This window comes from Protopterus annectens, chromosome 8.part0 (genome assembly GCF_019279795.1).
Source record: "Protopterus annectens isolate FY-2018-M chromosome 8.part0, PAN1.0, whole genome shotgun sequence".
NCBI lineage: Eukaryota > Metazoa > Chordata > Ceratodontiformes > Protopteridae > Protopterus > Protopterus annectens.
Genome location: NC_056741.1, coordinates 1264610208 through 1264632802, shown reverse-complemented (window position 1 = coordinate 1264632802; position 22595 = coordinate 1264610208). Strand labels below are relative to the sequence as shown.

Genomic DNA, 22595 nt, shown 5'->3' with positions numbered 1-22595 from the left:
TTGCAATCCGAGATTTGACAAATAAAATGTTTTTTTTTGTCATATATTTTATTCTATGTAGTAAAATTCAAGTTTAATATTCTGAGCTATGGATTTATATCAGTGCCATATACTGTCTTAATATTGCCATGTGAGAGGGATGAGGAAGGACTGACCTGTTAGAGTACTATATTTCTGTCATACGTTAAACCATACATCAGTCTGCTTAACTTTTGTGGATGTTAAGGTAGGGATCTTTTATCTGATAAGTTTAAACTTTACCTATACAGGGGTATGATTTATCTTCTTATCAAAAGAAATGTAACATTCATTATTAAACAATGGAATGTCTGTCCTCTTATTTGAAGAAATAAAATCAAATAAATGTTTTCCTTCTTTATCAAACCTTAGCCTTCCTATCCTTATTTCAGGAATGTTTTAGCATAATTTCTCTACAGATAATAATATCAGTCCCCTTCACAAAATACTTTCATGGTCTAACCTCCTTCTTACCATCAATGGCCTCATTTGCTCTGACCTGTCACAGGTATCCTTTTGTATATGTATATGTATATGTACACACACAAAAAAAATATATACATATATACATATATATATATATATATATATATATATATATATATATATATATATATATATATATATTCACACACACACACACACACATATATATATATATATATATATATATATATATATATATATATATACACACACACAAACACACACGCACACACACACACACACACACACACACACACACACACACACACACACACACACACATATGGAAGGTGCTACTTTTGTTGAAATCTGTTTAGTTGGCACAATTTGGTCAACTTAAAAATAGCAGATCGGACATTTCTCGGGGTTGGGGAATTTACACTTTCCCCAAGAACTGTGTGATTTTGGAGTTAGACTGTATAATTAGTAGGGAGTATGGGGGCAAAAAACAATGTTTTCTTTTTAATTTTATTTTAAGGTTTTATGCATAAGAAGAGACTGATGCTTGGCATAGGCTTAGTAAAGTGTTGATGTGCATAATGTTGATTATTTGGTATTGGCATTATTCACATCAATATTACTGCCATTTGCTAAAGTTAGTAAATCCATATAAATAAATATATACATATACATACACATACACACACACTCAAAATAATTTTTTATACTAATGACATAATTCTGTACAGAAGTAGACCATCCTCAATTACATTATCTTGTACTGAAGTAGGCCATCCTCTTCCTCATTCTAACCAACCTTCAAGGGGACTTCACATCTATACCTAATTGGCTTATTCAAAATAAATTTAATCTTAATTTCAGTAAAACTACCATAATGCTCTTCAGCACCCAGCAGGAAGTTCAACAGTATCTCCCCATGGTTAAACAGCATAATTAGCTAGATATAATACGTAATAAAATGCAGCCACCAAGAAACTACATTGACTATGTAGTAGCCAGTTATTATCCAACAGATATGCTTCTACTCCATTTGAACTTAAATCATCAAAGATACCAGAAAAGCTCTTATACTCTGTATATAACACTTTTTAAATACAAATAGCAAATGATGTCACATGCAGATTCATACATCCTTCTCCCCAACTAGATCATCACTATCTCACTCTGCAAAAGCCAAAGTCCTCCTCATGCTCCTCTCAGAGACCAGCAGAACAATAGTCAAACTCTAGTTTTACCCCCTTTAGGCCCTAGCTCAGATCAAAAGTGTTTCAGTAAAATTTGCCCTGGTATCTGGAATCATCTCTCTGCAGAACTCTACCAGGTTACTTTTGTCCCTAGATCCCCTCTAGGAAAAATGTCTTCCCTGTAGACCTAACATGCTTGGCTAAATAAATAAAGAAATGCATTTATTCAAAAAATTTTTCAAATGATTCAGCGTATATGGTTTTAGATCCATTACATTTAGCAACACTGGAACTCTTTTATAATGTGAAAATAGAAACAAAACTTCTATTCTATATTCAATTTTCCCTAGTGGTGTCAAAATCAGTAACATTTCCAATGTGGTCAGCCATTTTAAAAGTGTGTCAGTGCTTATAAATGTTATTGTTTGGGCTTTTGTGCCACTTCCAAACCAGTATTTAAAAACATACTTATCCGTCAACATAATAACTCTCTCACCCATTCCAGTATTTAATTCCGTGGGTTTGCAACCTTTTTTTATGAAGACATATTTTTGCAAAGCCATGGGACAACTGATCCCTCCAGTCTGCTACCTATGCACCCTCCTCCCTTTCATTCCTGTTCTGAACATTCCATTCACTTCTCCATGACATGTCCTTCTGCATCCATATCATGCCCTCCCTCCCTCTTGTCATGCCTTGTGAGAACAGCTCCATATCCTCTTTTCTCTAGTCATACACTTTTCTCTCCCTCACATGCTCCTTTATAGTGGCTTTTCTGTAGATTCCTTCTGGCAGGTTTCTTTCTGCTGCCTCCAGAATTGTACCCATTTTTTCATGGTGTGGCATAACCAGGACCCAATAATAGGAATGAGCAATACCTCTTTGCTTTTGGATTCTATCTCTTTGCATATACACATACACACACACACACACACACACACACACACACACACACACACACACACACACACACACACACACACACACACACACACATGCATATATCTCAGCTTTCTGTTTTCCTGCCACCACCAGTGGTTCCAGTGGCCCCATCTAGACATAGTCATCATCAACGGATATTTTTCCTGCTTTGTTGTCATCAGATTATATCCTTTCAGCTGATACAGGGATACTGTAGCCAAAAGGCAGCACTTTGCATCAGACTGCACTAAATCACGCTCAGTCAACCTTTACAAATCTTTTGTTAGATTCTTCCCTATATCCTCCACTGCTGCACAAATCTTTATGTTTGCCACTGATTTGGCTGATTCTGTCCTGTACCTTTCCAGCTATGTCTGAACCAAACACACTGAAATGTACTTTACCCAGGACAGTCCCCTGCAATACTACATTAGCATTAGCCAGCTTCTTTAATATTGACAGTGTGTTTTGACTACAGCTGTCTTCACTGCCATTCAGCCATGCAGCAATTAAGCTACTTAGTCTTGATCCTGCCTCCAGCCTGTCTAACTTTTCTAGAGGCACCTGTGTATGAACAAGCCAAAGGCCTTGGTGATGTCCAATAAGATCACATCTACTGGTATTCCCCTATCAAGATCTTTTGTACGTCATTCATAAAACTGGTTTGTGTTTGAATAGTAGCTTCTTCTGACTATGAACATGTATTGTCGGTTGTCCTGTGGACTTTTGTCTAAGAAAGCAAACATTTCTCTCAAGACTTTATGACTTTTATGTCACTGCTGTCAGACTAACAGGCTGTAGCTTTTAATACTTGCCCTGCTCCTACCCACTCCCATACAGTGGTATGGTGCTTACTGTCTTCTAGTCCTCTAGTGCTTCTGCACTGGACAGAGCTCTGTTCAGGGTCTTCATCAGTGGATCTGACAGCACACCGACCAATTTTGTTGAAGACCTCAGAAGACAACTCATCAGGTCTCTGTGCATTATCCTCCCTAACATCATCCAATTCCTTTTTCCCTTCCTCCTCCTCCATCCCAGTCTAGCACCATCTTGTTGTACCTTACAGTATGGCACCCTCTCTCACCTCCTATGGATGTTCAGTGTTCATTCAGTACCTCTACTTTCTCTAGATCTACTGATTTCTTCTGTTCTTTGCTCACCAGACTGAGACTTTCACATGCCTTTTGGCACTGCAGCAATATCACCCCTGCCACAAGTGTACTATTTCCATGAGCCAAAAAACTACTGATGGCAGAAAAACTCATATTCCCCGGGGTGTGGGTGAGGTCATACCCTTAGGACAGTCTAAAAGGTTGCTTTGTAGCATGGATGGATGCCATTAAGGAGCTGCAGAAAAGAGCCATTTCAGGATCATGAAGATGACACTGCACAACAGTGACTAGGACTGTGATGTGAGTTTATTGTGCTATTGTAGGGAGTTTGATGGTGAGGTTTAAATTATATTGAACTGAAAAAAAAAACTATTTTCTAAGACCTTTATCCATGTCTCAGAATATTGTAAGCTATCTTTCCAGTGCAGGTCTGCATTTCTCAAAGAGGCTCTACCATTACTAGTAAAGTCAATTCCCTCATCTATGTACCTGTATCATAAACATGAACTAAACTGATCTCTGTGATGTACCTAGCTGTACCTATCCCACAGATGAAAATGTAACTCACTTAAGTTGTGCAAGGAAACTCCACTATCATTCTGTGGAGGAATATAAAAACATAGATTCTGAAAACAGCCAAAGGCTACATGGTTTCCTTAATCTGTCCATAACGTTATTTAACAAATTATATACCTATTTAACCACCAGACATGTTTTCCAACCATACCTCTCAACTGTCCAGATTTTTTAATCATATTTTGTTCATCATAAAATTTATGGTTTGCTGGCAAATCATTCAGGATTGAAGTCCCTAAGTAATAAGAGTGATTTGGGATTCAGACTCCATATCCTTCAGAAAATGTGTGCTAATACAAAATCTGTTATCTTAACACTTATCTGAGTTTATAAGAGCAGTAATTAAAAGCAGTCCCTGTGTTTATGGCTTTGTGCCACCATTCATGTTGGCTTTGTCCAGATTTCTTGTGCTAAGAGGTTGAGAGGTATGTCCACAACCTTTAATAACAGCTACCGCATGTTCAGCACATGACTATTTGAGTTCCATCACAATTTTCCCATTTCTCCACATTCAGGAAGACTGTTTCATTTATGCGTCCTCCTCTTTTTTTCCCCAAAAAGCTGAGCCATCCTTGTATTTTCAGAATGGAAACTTTTTTGCCACAGATTTAATTTTTTTAATAGTAACCTTTTGGACTTCTGACTTCATTGAGAGCCTTTAAAGTTTAATGTCTATCTCCCTTTTTTTAAAGAAGTATAATAATGAATCTGGCGCGAGTATTTGAAGCTTAAAATTCTGAATCATGGTGTTTTGAGATTAAATATAATTTAATAGCAATGTCAAAAACATTGCAAATATTATTTTGTGTTGGGACAACCACCCCTCACTAAACACATCCAACACACAGGAAGGTGGGGGCTTTGCCACCTGAACTCCTATACAACAGTTTTGGCTCTGAGCTGCTGCAACTTACTGGTATGAATCATCACTTTTGCATTTTCCTCTTTGCTTCAAAATTCTCTTTTTCTGAATGCTGAGCCTCAGATTTTAGTTTATCAATTTTATCAGAAGAACATCAGAGAACTGGCATGCAATGGGAACAAGATTCAGAAGAAGCAGAAGTGTAATCTGTAAAGTTCCTGCTCAGTTTACATACTGGCAGTCAATCCATAGCAATACATATATAGATAGATAGATATAAATCTATACAGATATACTTTCTATCTATCTATCTATCTATCTGTTATATGAATCTATGGATCTCCAGATTATGACTGAATGACCCAAGGGTTGGCATTTATAACATCGACCAGAAAATGCTGACATTGCAAACATCAACACACTACTTACTACTCATGCTCTGAGAAACAGCCTCTGCACATGCAGAAGTAAAATGTAAAAAATAAACAAAAACAACGCTTTTTTTGCAGGGGACAAGCCTCCTGCACCCCTCAAAGCCCATGCTAATTATATATATCGTAACTCCAAAATTGTATATTCCCCTACCCCGAATATTGTGTGACCTTGCACACCAGTCAACCATCTACTTAGTCAACCAAATTTTGTTGACTAAACAGATGTTGGACAGCTATAGTATTGACAATACTCAGTGCCATCACACACACACAGACACACACACACACATACACACACACACACACACACACACACACACACACACACACACACACACACACACACACACACACACACACACACACACACACACACACATATCTATGAATATAGCACCTGAGTGATACTTTTGCCTAACACTCTGTCTACAGGAAATAAAATTATTTATTTTTGTTAAGTTACATCCCGTATCAGTGGGTAATGTCAGGGTGGAATGGTATATGCACAATTACTTTGCAATGCAGACTAAATTATTAGTTATTTATCATTATCTTGATTTTCAAATGAAAAAACCTGGAGACGTAGATTTTCACTGGAGATAAGGAGTACTTAATTAACCAAATATGTCAAATGTCTTGCCTAATGGATAATCTGTGGCTCCAAATTAACGTAAAGTTTATCTTCTACTCAACAGCAGAATTACCCTCTCTATCCACACCCACTGTCATTTGAAACTGCGAGTCTTTGGACATATAACACAGTTTTCCCAAATGTGCTCACTTCTTACACATTGAAAATTCCTGAGGTACTTCACAGTATTTTTTTAAATCATGTTTTCACTTTAGATTATTTGTATTACAGCACTCACATTTTACTTCACTCTTTTTTATTATAAGTATCGCAGCATTAACATTTTTTATTTTACTCAACAAATATTTGATGATAAGGCTTTAATACATAAAATTCCACATAAAGTTTTTTCTTTAATAAAACAGATTTCAATGGCTGAGTAAAGAAAGATTAAGTTACAAATATTAAGTAATTATTCGGAAATAAGCCAACAAATGGTGAATTCTCAGTTTATTCTACCTGGCTCAAGAAGAAAGGTAGTAAAGAAATTTTAAATCTCAGAAGAGAACATGTGCCTTTGACTTTTACTACTTACAGATCCCCATGTCCTCGCAACAACTCATTAGTCCTGTGCTCCAGGAAGATGGATATGTGGAAGTATATGTTGTGGTAATAACCTGTGGCTGTCCTGTGACTGGATGAGACATTTTAAAATCCTGTTAAATTGAAATAATGAATGATCAGACATCAATCATCTCCAGACCAAGGACAGCATTAAATAATATATTCTTTAATTAACTGAATGTTCAGGACTGTGAATACTGCCGTTACTGGGAAACCAAAATAGAGAACATTACCTATCAGATCAGTTAGTGCTATTACAGACAATAAAGAGAAGCAATAAATGAAATATACAAAACCAAAATGATTACACAGCTAACAGATACGTTTTTCATGAATTTTCATAGGAGGATTGAATTTGACAAATCCATATGCCAGTCAGATATAAGACCACTCAAACTGCAGAGTACACCTCCTTCTCTCCCCCAACTTAGGCTCCTTACTGTTGGGCTCCAATGAACATCACTAGAGTGGTTTTGGCAAAATGTCTTTCAGCAGATTGTAATAATCCCTCTTGCTTTGTTCCTGTACTGAGGGAGAAATATAGTTTTCTAATGTAAAATGGGGGCACTCAGCTTGAAGATACTTAAAAAGTTCACATTTCGTTCTTAGTAGCAAGGGTCATTATCCATTGAATTCATCTGACAGACTTTGAACAGCTTTCTTTCTCTTTCATTTAGGTATTGATTTATTTGCTAAGCAGTTAACTGAAGTTACATTTTTAGTATCCCTTCACCCTTTTCAGCCACTGTTTGGACTGCAAAGGAAAGGGTAGCTAACAATAGTTGTATGTGTGTGCTTGTGTGTGTGTGTGTGTGTGTGTGTGTGTGTGTGTGTGTGTGTGTGTGTGTGTGTGTGTGTGTATACAGCTCCACAGTACAGAGTCAACAATCGTTTTTTTATTGGACAAAACTGGAGAATCTAGAGAAAACATACACTTGTGTAGAGAAAACATACAAATTCCAGACAGTAACAGGAGGTCAGCTATGAACCTCAGACCATGAGATGAGAGTCAGACAACCAATAAACCACCAGGATGATCTAATCTAGTTTTTCTTCCAGTTCTTCAGTCATCTTAAGCTCTCCTCAGTCTTTCTATTGACTTGCATAATCTGACACATCCTCTGACAACTGTTTCCCAGGTTTCATCACTCTTTCTGTAACAAAAGATAAATACTTTTATTCCAGCATATATTTTGTAAGTACTAATTGTTATGTAGCCACCTGTCTTCACATCTGTTCTTCTTCTTCCTCCTTAACTTCATCTCATCAATGCATATTGATATAATGAGTCCATATCTAATGTGCTCCCTGACTTTCCTTATTCCAAAGTGTTGGGTCATATACTTTCAGCTGTTTTTTTATACTCCTCATCTCTATATTAGGTTTGTAGGTAAATACTAGGCAACCAATCTGAAGACTATTATATGCCTAGTCAATAACCAGTCAGTGACTGAAAGTGAGAATCTAACTTAGTACTTTGTGTCTGTGAGACAAACACTTTAAATATTTTGCCAAACCCCAACCCAAATTATCTATCAGTGAGATAGTCTTTTTCTATACGGTACCCAGAGCTGTTTATAGCACTTCAGGCTTGACTCTTTCTTTGTCCCTTACAGTGATTTAACGTCATTTCCTCTGATAACTTTAAACCTCTTTCACCATGCATCCCGGCAGTTCCCTATTATGTGATCGAAACCTTAGGTTATCGAACACCTAAAGGTAGATCACAAAATGTCGAAGTCTGATAATTGCGAATGGCCATTTCCACACAGGGAAACGAGTAGTTTGGCCATTATGTGGATTTTGCTCTTTCTCCGCTGTACAGCGATCTTGGAGTTGGTATATTTAGTTAGGGTGTGTGTGTGGGGCACAGCCCCCCCCACTTTATTTCTGTTTATAACTTTTTTTTTTTATTTGACCAACGGCATTGTTTCCCTGTGTGGAAAACCCGTTTTTGATTTAAGGGTTCGATATTTCGTGATCGACCTTTAGGTGTTTGATAACCTAAGGTTTCAATTATGTAACATAGACCCCATCCCAGCAGTGTGTTAGTTTTCACTAAAGCCCTCTTAAATGTCTGAGGAGTGACATTGATTTCCAATAACATCCTGACTATTTTCTTTTACTGTATGTAACAAAGAATATTAGGCCAATCTACAACTGGTTAGCCAGGTAGCACATTCTGTCTTTTTCTTTTATACAACGCTAGTTGCTTTTTTCCCTGCTCTTATTATTTCATCCTTCAGTTAAACCTGACTATTTTGTGCCTGCCATATTTCCTCTTTGATACACCCACTGGCTTTTTGCAGTTTTACTTTAATACATGATTGACAGACCTCGATGTTTTGCCAGAGATGGCCTGCATCTGTGACCCCTGGGCTTCTGGATACTGGCCAAGGCTCTTGCCATCCCTATAGTGCCTTTTTTAGGTGGTGTTCCAAAGACCAAATTACCACCATAACAGCTACAAACAAATGCAATCTGGGGGTCATGCTGCTCAACGCTAGAAGTCTAAATCTTAAAATGCACTCACTCAAAGCACTCCTTAAAATGGAGAACATCGACATTTGTGTTGTAACAGAGACCTGGTTCAAGGCAGCAGAAAGAACCCCTGCACTACCTGGCTAAAATTCATTCCACACCTTTCGGCCCCAGAACTTGGACTGAAGCTCCAAAGGCAGTGGTGCTTCCATATTCATAAAGGATGCGCAAACCTTCAGACTGGTGGCCCAACATAACGCATCAGAGATACTTCAGGTGCAGCAAACATTGGGTAAGACAGCGATTCAGGTCATAGTCTGTTATGGGTCCCCAACCATGTCCCAAGACTCACATTCCACATTCCTAAGCACCCTGGAAAATATTAGAGTCCAACCTAACGCTCTCATACTGGGCAACTTCAACTACCCCTCCATTAACTGGGAAAACTACTCATGTACCAATACACTTACCAAACGTTTCCTGGAATTCATTAATTCCAATGCCCTGGACCAGCTCATTCTTACCCCAGTAGAGGTAGCAACATCCTTGACCTGGTCATTACTAACATGGGCGACCGTTGCTCCACACCAATAGTCAACTCCTCCCTGGTTAGATCCGACCACAAACTACTCACCTTAAAAATCCACATCCCTCTCACTCCCCCCAACCCCCCACAAAGGTAACCACCATGAAAAACTTCTCCAAAGCCAACTTTGGGCTCCTAAAAACAGAGGTGGCTAAATTCACGGCACCCATGCAAATGAAGAATAGTTGCATGACCACTGAATCATACACCAATGCACTGTACGAACACGTACACAAATGCATGGATCTTGCCATACCCAACAGAACCAAGATGCTCTCCTCCAAAAAAAGGAAGCCAATCAGGTGGTCCCCTGCCATAAACAAACTCTACAACAGAAGGGGGAAACTGATGTGGAATAAGATGAAGTCCCAAGACTGGAAAAACTCCCTTATCAGCCTCAACAAAAAGTTGAGATCCCCCATCAAATCCTCTAAAGCTAGCTATGAAAACAGAATTACAGCAGATAGTAAAGACAACCACAAGGCCTTCTATAGTTATGTAAAGAATCTCCATGGCAATACCCAGATTTGTTCTGAGCTACTGCACAATGGTACCTCCTATACCGAGCCAACAGATATTGCCAATATACTGGCCAACAGATTTAGTTCCAACTTTACCCCCCCCCCCAAAGGACCAATCACAATACCTGTAGATTGCCAGGCACCCAGTATTACTGCTGCACAGGTTAAAACAGCACTGTCCGAGGCCAAGAATACAGCTTCTATGGGACCTGACAATATCCCTGGCTGTGTTCTACATGAACTACAGAGTGAACTGGCATCTTACCTGTGTGCCCTGTTCAATCACAGCCTCACCTCAGTCTTTGTCCCTACCAAATGGCACACTGCTACAGTCATCCCTCTCCATAAAGGCGGAGCGACTACAGACCCTGGGTACTATCGCTCCATTAGCCTGACAAGTCTGATATGCAAATCTATGGAATGCATCATCATGGACCTAATAATCAAGGATATAGGGAATATCCAAACTCTGGATCCCACACAGTTGGGTTTTGTGAATGGTAGATCATGCCTGCTCAACATGGTCGACTTCTTTGAGGCAGTCATCAGAGCTGTTTATGAAGGCAAGGTGGTTCTTACAGCCTACCTTGATCTGGCCACAGCCTTTGATACATTCCCCACTCAGGAATCATAGAAAAACTCACTAAGCTAGGCATCAACCTATATATCACTAGGTGGGTTGCAAACTGGCTCACAGATAAAACCCACAGTTTGAAAGTAACTAACTCCATATCAGACTGCTGACCAGTCATGAGTGGAGTCCCACAGGGATTGGTCCTGAGTCCTCTCCTGTTTGGCATCTACTTCTCAGACATCCAGTCCAACATGAAGGGACTCTGGCTGACAAAGTTTGGAGACAATTGCAAATTGGGAGCCATTATTAACTCCCCAAGTGATGTTAATATCTTACAGAAAGGCCTCACTGAGACTGACTGGTGTCAGAACTATGGCCTTAAGCTGAATGCCAAAAATGTGTTGTCATCCCCTTTGGGAAAAACCCAGTTCCCATAAATTGCCACATCAATGGTATTCCACTGAACACAGAAGGCGTTATAAGAGATCTGGGAACACAGGTTGACAGCAACCTCTCTTTTGACCACCACATTGCCACTGTGGTCAGAAAGTCCTTCAATGTGGTATATCTCATTACTAAGCGTTTTGCATCCAGGAAGAAAGAAGTCATTGTCTCCCTCTATTCTTTCCTCATTAGGCCAATCATCGAGTACAATGCCCCATTTGGCATGTACCCTATTTTCTGTCTCATATCCCCTACTTAGAGGCGATCTCTGCTTGACTTACAAAGCCATGTCTGACCCAGCTCTGTTAGAAATGCTACATCTAAAGAAATCCCAATCCCTCCACACCACATGCTCCAGAGACCTCAACCTCATTACCATAATCAACAGAATGTGCTGGAGGGACAGGTTCATAACCCAGAGACTGCCCATGCTATGGAATACACTTCCGATACATGTCAAACAGAGCACCTCACTGGCCCTCTTCAAGAGAAATCTTGATGAGTGGATGGGAAACAGAAAATTCACCCTGGGGATCACTCCAGTGGCTCTTCTCGACAGAGGCACTGGGAACTAAGGTCAGGTGGCACAATGTCAAGGTAATCCTATGGGCTAGACTTGTAAAGACTCCAGGGCCATTAGCCTAGTACACACCTATGAACCTATGAACATCTTCAGATGTCATCAGCATCTGATCTTCCTTTTACCCTTCTATATTAATCCTTTTCCCTGCACAGCAAATCAAATCACCTCTCCTGAAATTTCAGACCTGCGTACTAGCTCCACCCCTACACACCTTTAGAATTGTAGATAATACTGTGGTATGGTTAGTGGAAGCTGCGGTGGTACAGCGGTAGCGTTGTTGCCTCACAGCAAGAGGTTCTCCTGTTCGATTCTTGGCTGGAGTGCCTTCTGTGTGGAGTCTGCATGTCCTCCCCGTGGTTGAGTGGCTTCCGAAAGACATGCGTAAATGGGCGTGCCTTCGCTAAAGGTTGGGCATCGGGCTGACAACTCGGCACCATAAAAATCTACTGCCAATCAGTAGCGGACCGGAGTTCTGCTGTGGCACCCCCTAACCGGGAAAAGCCGAAAAGACAAACACTGTGGTATGGTTAGTATTATCCACTAGCTCCATAATGCACCCCTTGTTTGGGAAGCCCAAGTACAGATCATTGACCTCTCCCCATTCCTCATTTTATTATTCCAACTTCTTACACATTTTCTACCACCACCAGTGCATTTATCAATTATCTCTTCTTTAGCATACTTGAAATAGATAGCCACTGTTTACTGTTGGATGATGGGCATCCCCATCATTACTGCCTCCTCTTTTTCACCTACACCACCACTTTGTTTATAATATATGTATAACAGTGTATTTAACCAAGTAAATCCAATACTTATTCCACCAAGTGTGACTCTCCAGAAGTACAATTTCCCTTCAGAGAAAACATAATAAACAATAACCACTGTCATGCATCGTGAAGCCTTCCCCTACAAACTGGGTTCTGCACCCACATCACTTTGTTCATTCATATAATCAATTCCAGTGCCATCACTACTAAGCCATGTCTGAACAACTAACCTGATACCATGTATAAGTCTTGCAATTTCTTTTCGTCTCAGTCTTCTGGTCTGTGTACTGCTGATACCCACAAATATTCATCTCCCATTACTTTTAGTCTCAAGGTCAGTATCTAATATTTTCTTTCCTATAGTGTTTTCTCCTTCCTAGTCATCATCTGCTTTGTATATTGTGCTTCTTTGCCCATCTATAATGCATATTACAATAGTTCTGTCTCTTTTTCTATCTCTTTCTTCTATAAATCCTAATACAATACCACACTCTCATATGCAATGCCAATGTACCTGTCCCTCCTCCCATTGAAACTTTGTGAAGATAGTAAATTTGATTCCACAGGCTTCTAGATTTGCACAGCTTGACAGTCCATTCTCCTCATCTCTCTTCCCTGCTTTTATATCCTACTGTTAATGTTCCAGTAAATCCTACTGCTTATCTTCTTGCCGATCTAAAATTAACTTTGCCTGTTTCTGCCTTCATCTGAAAGGATAGTTGTTTTAATGCTGCCTGGCAATCCCATTTGCACCCCTTTTGGTCTACTCCACGTTCATTTGATTTACAAGCTTATTCATTTCCAAGTTTCCTTTGCCCTTCTTACATACATACATACATACATACATGCACACATGTATGCAAATACCAACAGATGGTAACTATAAATGTACATAATCTGTCCAAATGATTCAGTTATCCAAAGGCTGCTGTTCTTCATCCATAAGCAGATATTTTTTTTCCTTTGTTAACAAGGTTACTCCCACTAGGCTAGTAGCCTCATTTCAGGGGAGACCTGAGATGGTATTTATACTACTAGGGTAAATTTGGCTAGGGCACTGGGGAACTTCCCCTACTCAGCATTTTTGACTGGTAGGATCATTGGTACAGTGGTGCTTCTATTCCTGTTCCAAGTGTGTAGGCACCTTGGGGAAGCAGGAAGCATATTGGTGTGGTGTCCAAAATTATTGTCAACCATTTCACTTCTTTGAAAAATGGATCGGTTGTTGAATCTGCAATTGAAGAAGTGAGGAAAGCAACAGAAGTGGTTGAGTTTTTCCATGAGCAAAGGAAGGAAAGGGAGTGTGATGGAAATATGGGGAAGGCAGTCAAGCTTTCCCATCCTGATGTAATGGTTATACATAAGCATTTTGATGGTCTGGAGAGAGAAGTAAAGGCAAATGAACCTTCACAGGATTCAGAATGCAGATTTCAACAGGAATTATTTGCTGCAGAGTCCATGGACAGTGGTGAAGTTCTTATTACAATCTTCCAGTCAGAGGGTTGCAGAATGATTTATTACAGGATTTGTTGGTGGTGAGTGAAACAGAGAGTGGCAAGGAATTTCTTGGGGGGACTTGATAAATAAAATACAAACAGAAGATGCTGAACTTATACTTCAGGATGCTGTAAAGAAAAATAGATTGTAAATGGATATACTAAAGTAGAAGGGAAAAAGCAGAAAGACAAGGAGTGGAGTTCAAAAAGAGAAGAAACATCAGAGTAATGATTTACAATAAAGAAGAAAAAGTATTGGAAAGGTGTGACGTATGGGATAATATTAGATCTCCACTGGGAACGAGACCTTCAGAAGTAAGAGCTTTGTTTCATGGAAGTAAAGAGATGTTTGTGATACTATTCTTGAAAATGGACATCTAATAGAGAAACTTTTGGGAGAATATGAAAAAAAAGAAAGACTTTGCTCCTTGGAACTTATATGTGTTTTAAGTTTCTTACAGAGAAACAAAGAAAAATATACATGTACAGTTTAGGGCTAAAGTTGAAAAAGAGTCTTTAAAAAGACATGTAAGTAACTCGTAAAAAAGCAATGGAAATTTCTAAAGTATATGATAATAGAGGGCTATGGACTGGGAGATGGGACTGCAATGTTATACTAACAATGGAAAATGAAAAGATTGTACACATTCCTAGTGTTATAAACACTGAAGGTTGATAAATAGATCACTTAATTATGGATTCTGTTAAAAGAAAATATATCCATGGTGAAATAGAAAATGATGGAAAATGTGAAATATAATGTTTTAAATGCAATAAGGTTGGGCATATGTAGATGGACTGTAAAGAAGGGAAGGATGAAGTAGAAAGAATAAGCAGGTCTGAGCAAGAGGAGCAGAAACATACAAGAAGGGATCAAAGTGATAAATCAAGAAAAGCAGGGGTAGAAACAAGGTAGGGAAGAAGTTATGAGTAAAGATAAGAATGAGAAGAAAAACAGATATGGATTACAGAAAAATAAAGGCATAAATACAAAGGAAAGTTCTGAGTTTAGTGATAAAGAAGAATCGTTTAATTAGAAAATAGTTAAAGGTAAAAATAATTCAATTGGTAAAAGGCACGAGAGAGAAAAAGAAAATTTATAGGGCTAAATATAAAAGAAAAAAGAAAGGAAAATGATGAAAGTTTAATAAAATCAATCCAATAGTATTCTTTGGAGAAATGAAAGAGTTAAATGTAGAATATTAGCTATAAATGTAAATAGCTTACAAATTACAGTTAGATGGTTAACCATTATAGAATGATGTAAAGAATTAGATATAGACATAATAATATTAGAAGATATTAGATAATTGATGAAAGATGATAAGTTGCAAACAAAAACTTTATGGGGAAATAATGTTATTTGGAATTTAAGTAATAATACTTGTTCTGAAATAGGAATTCTGATGAAAACAACAGTTAAAATTCTAAGATATAACATTAGTCATAATGGAAAGAATTACTTTTATAGATGTAAAATGGAAAGAAAAAGTATACAGAATAATTGCATTATATGCAAATGTTACAAGTAAAAAAAAAGGAAAGCATGTTTAATTAAATTCTGAATTATGTGACTGTAAATGTGGAAATTATTATAGCATTAGATTTTAATTGGGATTTAAGGGGAAAAAACAAAAACAGGAGGTGATGTCAAAAAGTTGATAGAAATTATAAAATATGGTAAACTAAGTATTTGGAGGAATAGTGATTGGGCATGCAATGGATAAATATACAGAACAGAAATAGATTATTTTCTGTTAGCTAATGAAATACAGCTATTTGGATAGAAATAAAAGATAAAGAAGATACCATTAAGATAGGAAAGGTTTAAAAGGGTTAAATGAGAGGGATTGGGAAGGAAAAGGGGAAATACGATGGTTAGAATTGTGACAGGATCATAGTAGTATGAGACAATTTTATAAAAATTGGCCTGAATGGTAGGCATTTTTTATATGGTATGTCAAAGAGATTACAGGAAAGAAGTGAAGACAAAATATACTACTGTAAGTGAAGAAGCATGTAGCAATTAAAAAAATAATAAATACTTTATTAATGGAAAAGAAATATATGGGATAAACCATGAAAAATTTAAAATGTATTATTTAAGCAAATAATTTTTCCTCAGGGAAAGAAAGAAGAAGTTGCTCCATACTTAAGTAAAATAATAAAAGCAGTCAGTATAATAAGGGAGTCAAAAGGCAGAGAGGGAATGATACATAGAGATCAAAGAAGTACAATGAAAATAGTAGTAGATTGCATAAAAGAAATGTTTGAAGAAAAGGGAAAGAAAGGAGAAATGTGGACAGTAAAAAACTTTTTCTAATCAAGATAATATGGATTTGGAAAAGTGAATAGTATTATGAGAATTAGAATATTAGGACAAATAAATATAGACTCAGCTTCATGACATGATGGAATAGAATACCAAATGTATAAAAATATGACAGTAGAACAGAAAATATATTTTATAAAAGTGTTAAATGAATGGATGAATGCAGGTTTTAAATATAAGGAATTATGTAATGGTATATTTAAATTCATATGGAAAGAAGTAAAATAAGACTTTGGAGGCCTATAATATTGAATAATACAAACTACAACATTTTTATGAAACTTATACAAAAAAGAGTGGGAGTAAAAATTGTGAACATTGTACAAGATATAATAAATAGTGTTAAAGTAGAGGAAGTTTAGAATTATTAATGATTGTTAGAGAATTAGTAGATGACATTTTGAATGGACAAGAAGAATTATATATTATAGTAGGAGATTTCAGTAAAGCTTTTGATACTAAGCAACATGGAATTTTATGAGATATATTTAAGCCAGATAATATAAGTGATAAGATAAGGAATGCTTGTAGGACTTCATATGAATATAATAAAAGTGAAAATATTAATTAACGGTTGGGTAAGTGAGAAAGTAAATATTAAGAGATGAATAAGACAAGGTAATCCTTTGAGTAGTATAATATTTGCATTAGTAATGAATGCAGTAGCAAGCCATACTAATCAAAACTTAAAAAATATAAGTTATATACCAAAATAAGGACTAGAGATACCTATAATGTTATCATATGTTGATGATATTATTGTCATTCCTAGACAGATGAATGGTATGAAAGAAGTTATAGTATATTTAAGTAAATGTTTATAAGTAATAGGTATGCACCTAAATAAAGATTAAAGTAAAGAATTAAGGTATAATGGAAAAATAAAATAAATTGATTTATTATGCAAGAATTAGGGATATTAGGAATCAGATTTGGAAAGCAAGATATTGTTGATTTACAATGGAAGACTATAACAGGAAAAGTCAAACATATGTGTGATTTTTGAAAAACATTTAGACTTTCATTTATGAAAAAGTAAACTTTTTAAATTTTGTAGTATTAGGTAAATTAGCTTATCTGGCTAGTGTATTTAATATGCCTGCAATATATGAAAAGGAAATTATTAATATTATGCATTCTTTTATACTAAGATCTAGATTAAACCATCAAAAGAAAATAATGTTTTCTTTTATACTGAGATCTAGATTAAACTTGCTAAAGAGTAGAACATTATATGTAGAAAAGGAAAAAAAGGAGGTTTGGGGTTAATAAACCCTGCTGTATATGCGGCATATTTGAATTTGTATAAAGTGCTTAACTGGTTAAGAAAAGAAAGTGAGACTTCAATAAAAATATACTAAAAGACAAATATAAAAAGAATGGAGTATGATAAAAAGTCACAAAAGAAACAGAATTTATAAAAATGATGAAATAAATGTTTATCAAGTAAAAAATGATAAGGTGGAAAATAAACATGGATGAACTGGAAAAGGATAGAAAAATGTGGTATGAAAATACAATGGAGAATTTTTTTATGTATATCAATGGAAAGAATTAGAACACATGAAAATCAAAGCTATAAAAGCTAGAAATGAAAGATGTAAAGATTGTTCAATGTCAGGATTTTTTGTGAAGGCTTGCTATTAAGAAACTGCCTTTGAAAGCTAATATGCCTTATGAAAAGACACAAAACAGTATGTAGTAATTGTGGAGAAGATGAAACAGTGGAACACGTCTTTTTTTAAAATGTAAAATAATGAAATGATGGGATAAATTAAGAAATATAAATTATTTTGATATGAAGAGAACAGATGATATAAACATGGACATGATTGAATATGATTTTTATAAAGACAAAAGTAAAAAAATATACAGATAAAATGGGTAGAAGAATATTTAATGTAATTTGGATAATTTGGAATCAAATAGTTAAAAAATTGTATAATGCTAAATGGGATTTAGCAAAAATATTAAAAAGATAAGCTTCTGTTGTGGAAATTAGAGTGGGGGTCAGATAAAAAACAGATCAGATAAAAAAGTGAAAAAATAGCAAGTTTTGAAGAATACTTTAAGTGAAAATGTAAAATGTATTGTAAATATTGTAAACATTGTAAATAAGTATTTTTGTAAAATAAAGCACCCCTTCAAGCTGATGGAGCCTTGGTTTAATGTCTCATCTGAAGGATGGCACAGTTGGGAATGCAGCACCACCCTTGTCAGCAATCTACCTGGTGTGGGAATAAAACTGACAGCCTTCTACATGAAAGACAAGTATGTTACCTGTTGAGTCACTGATACTGCATAGAATAAGTCTTTTCTCTATATTATTTCTTAAAAATAAAATGGTCTAATCAACTTTTAGTAGATGCAGATTCATCTGTCACCATTTCCAGCTGTCTTTCCTCAACTCTAGTGATAAAGGTCATTTTCTTTAAGTCTTTCCTCATATGATTTACCGTCTGTCCCCCATACCATTATGGCAGCTTTTGTTTGTACTAGTTCAAGCACTCAGATTTTTTTTTCTGTATGGTCTCCAGAACTGCATATATGGCATAATCACAGCTTTATAAAGTATGGAATGGTGAGATTTCAGGAAGACCATTTTTGCAGTTCCAGACTGATCATGGCTGATCTACGAGCCACTGTCTCAGTGAAATAAGTAGATTCCTATCCCAAATGTACAACAATCTCAGAAGTTATTATATTCAAGTGGGAGGGAGTTGAACAGATGGTGTGAGGTTTAAACATCATAATAGTCTTGTCAGTATCATTTAGCAGGATTGTTTATTACAACAGGCATGCATTGCCAGTCTATGCAAATATGGTCTTCACTAAACAGACACATAAAATGACATTACCACCTTCCTGTTTTTGGAGTTTACTTCTCTGGAAATGAATCCTAATATGGGATTTACTTTGGCCACAACCATTTTCCACACAGTGCCTGATTATTTAGGCTTTTTGTAATGATAACCACAGATCATTGCATTATTCAGTGTCATCCCAACAACCATGTATTCTGCCTTTGTATTATTATTACCAATGTGAATCACTTTGAATATGGATGTGTTAAAATGAAGTACTGAGCATATAATCTTGTGATAACATCTTTCTGAATGCTAAACACCAAATCAGTTACCATACTCCCTACTTTAATGTCATCTGCAGCAGTATTAATCTAGTATTTGATCCCATCACTGAGATTAAACACAAACATACCAATCAGTGATTTCTCCATTACCAACCCCAGGGAAACACCCCTTGTCAATATTTTTACTTTTTGAAATATCCTCTTAGGCAACAACCTTCTATTCTCTGTTATCCAACTATTTTATCATGTATCAAGCTACTGAATCAGCTTGTACCCCACTGACATTCTTCAGATCTTTGCTAGAAGATTTCAGAGGAGGAATAAAGTTTTATGGAAATCCAAACAATTCATTACCCTTACACAAGTTAATCTGAAAAGATCTGCTTGGTGGGACTCCATCTTGGGATTTATTTAGTAGTCCATTATAGCCTAAGAACCTAAGAATGCTACTAGTTTTGACTTAAGCACAGGTGTTCTGTTGTTCTACCTACATCTGGCATCTGACACATTGGTCTGTAATTTGCTATACCTTGCTTTTCCATTCATAAATGGCACTACTACTCTTTACCTTCAGTTATCTGAGAAAAAAAGACTTTCCTTTAAGGGCATATTAAACAGCACCATCAATGGATTAATTTACTGCTGAAGGTGAAGCTACATTAACACTTCAGCATATTTTACTCATCAGTATAATAGATCCCTGGAAAGACACTGAAAAGCTCATAACTATAAAATTAGATGTTGTGACTCGAGTTAAGTATTTAGAGTTCAGACACCTTGTCCTTGTTTCCATGAACATTCTACCTCACTGATTGTTTATGGTGGTAAACCATCTGGGGGGGGTCTTCCCGCTCCATTCACTCTGCTCCCCTGCCCTTCCCCCATATCCCACCCTGCCCCAGTACCTCTACTCTTATCCTAAGCAAACCTCTCCCCCTCATTCCTATGATCCAATTAAATACAAAATTTACCTTGTCCACACCCAGATTTCATGCACACCTTACTTTTATTTTGCCAAACTTATCTGCTCTCCCTTACATCCATCACCTTAAATTCACATGACCTCTACTATAATTATTTACATCTTACTCTACTTTACCATCACAATACAATCACCACCTCAAACTATCTTACATTAACTCCAGGCTTACCAGCTTCTCTTCTGCTATACACACAAACTAACACTGCACCATAATTTTACTTCTGACCAATCACATCTCCCCCACCCATCCTTATCACAAACTGCAAGGCAAAACACCTAACCACATTGTCAAAGCCCACTCTAAAGTCAAAACATTTCCAACCTTACCTTCAGCTGCACACATATCACATGATAACAGAATCTCTATTTATACCTGATACTACATTCAAACACACAAATATCACTTTTACTATTTTTAAACCACTATCACAGTTGACAAGCTCCGCCTAACTAGCCTATCCTCTTTACTCTTAATTCTCAACCTTGCTACAGCTATATCTTTGCATACCCCCACACACCAATATACAACAACCTCCTCCAACCCTCTCCCAATAGACGACACAGCTTCTCACGTATCTCCTCCCAACTTTTCCCCTATACCCTCACATTTTATTAAGGCCACAAGCAGGCCTCCTCACCTCCTATGAAACCACACTTGGCACAAGTACCATCACCTAGGAATAAAAAACACTTCCCATGGTACGCATTCCTCATTACCTATCTACTCAAATGTGGAGACATATATCCTAACCCTGGCCCACCCTCTAATCCTAACCATAGGAGTAACCCCAAAGATTTAAACATACTTACTCTTAACCTTAGAAGTATATGTAATAAAATAGCCCCACTGCATGCATGGATTGATTAAAATAAACCTGACATACTAGCCCTTACTGAAACATGGCTACACCTCAATGTAAAAGACTCAGAAATATTACCTCCAAACTTTGCAATAACAAGAAGAGATAGATCTAAAATAAAAGGGGGTGGGATAGCACTGCTATATCCCTCTACACTCAGCATCACACCCTACAACAGTAATATACCCATCTTTTTTAATACTGAGGTACTAATTTCCTTTTTGAACCTCAACACATCAAAAAGAATTTCCATAATAGTAATATATATCCCACCAGGTAACAATATAACAGTGTTGGAAAATATTTTATCCTGGACATCCCAAACAATAAACCTTGAAACAATAATCTTAGGAGACGTAAATATAGATTGGCAAACCATAGCTTCCAACTCCCCCACAAATAGTATAAATCTGTATGTTTTTTCTCAGCTTATCAAAGCTCCAACAAGATACATTAAAGATCTTACCTGCCAATCCACCCTAGGCTGAATTCTGGTATCCCACCTTGCCAGTTACCCCTCTTCCCGTATATCGTCTAGCTCCCTGAGTAGTCATCTACCAGCTTATTCCCTTAGAACAAACTCCCAACAACTAACAGTATGCATTATAAAATCAGTTAGGGACTCAATTAATTTTTGTCAGCATAAATTTAACAATCTCCTACAGGAAATAGACTGGACACCCCTTAAACAACTACCCCTTAATGATGCTGTACTATACTTTAATAACACCTTCCTTCACATACTAAATACACTAGCTCCCATTCATATAAAAAGAATCAAAAAGAAGTCAGCACCATAGCTCTCTAACACCTGATGAAGCAATGAGACCTAGCCTGGTCAACCTAGAAACAAAACAAAAATGAACAAAACCATGTTAATTTCAAAACACTATGTAACAAAGTGACAAAACTAATCAACAGAGATAAGAAGTCATATTATTTCCAGCTTCAACTCCAGCATAAAATCAACCCCAGTAAATTTTGGCACTCCATATCTTCTCAACTTAACACTGGAAGAAATGGAGAACACACCCTATCACCTGATATCCCTCCATCATAAATAGCCGAAAACTTTAACAAGCACTTCATAAAATCAGTTTTGGACCTACTAACTAACACCCCTAAT

General features: G+C 36.8%; 1 protein-coding gene across 1 annotated transcript in view; it reads right to left on the bottom strand.

The window, feature by feature from the left end:
- The window catches only part of CNFN (cornifelin), a 155057-nt gene that overhangs the window by 18648 nt on the left and 113814 nt on the right, over window positions 1-22595 (bottom strand). The window contains exon 2 of the mRNA XM_044079060.1: window positions 6721-6841. Within this exon, the coding sequence (XP_043934995.1) occupies window positions 6721-6832 (112 nt within the window). The 5' untranslated portion in view covers window positions 6833-6841. The remainder of the gene's footprint in view (window positions 1-6720; window positions 6842-22595) is intronic.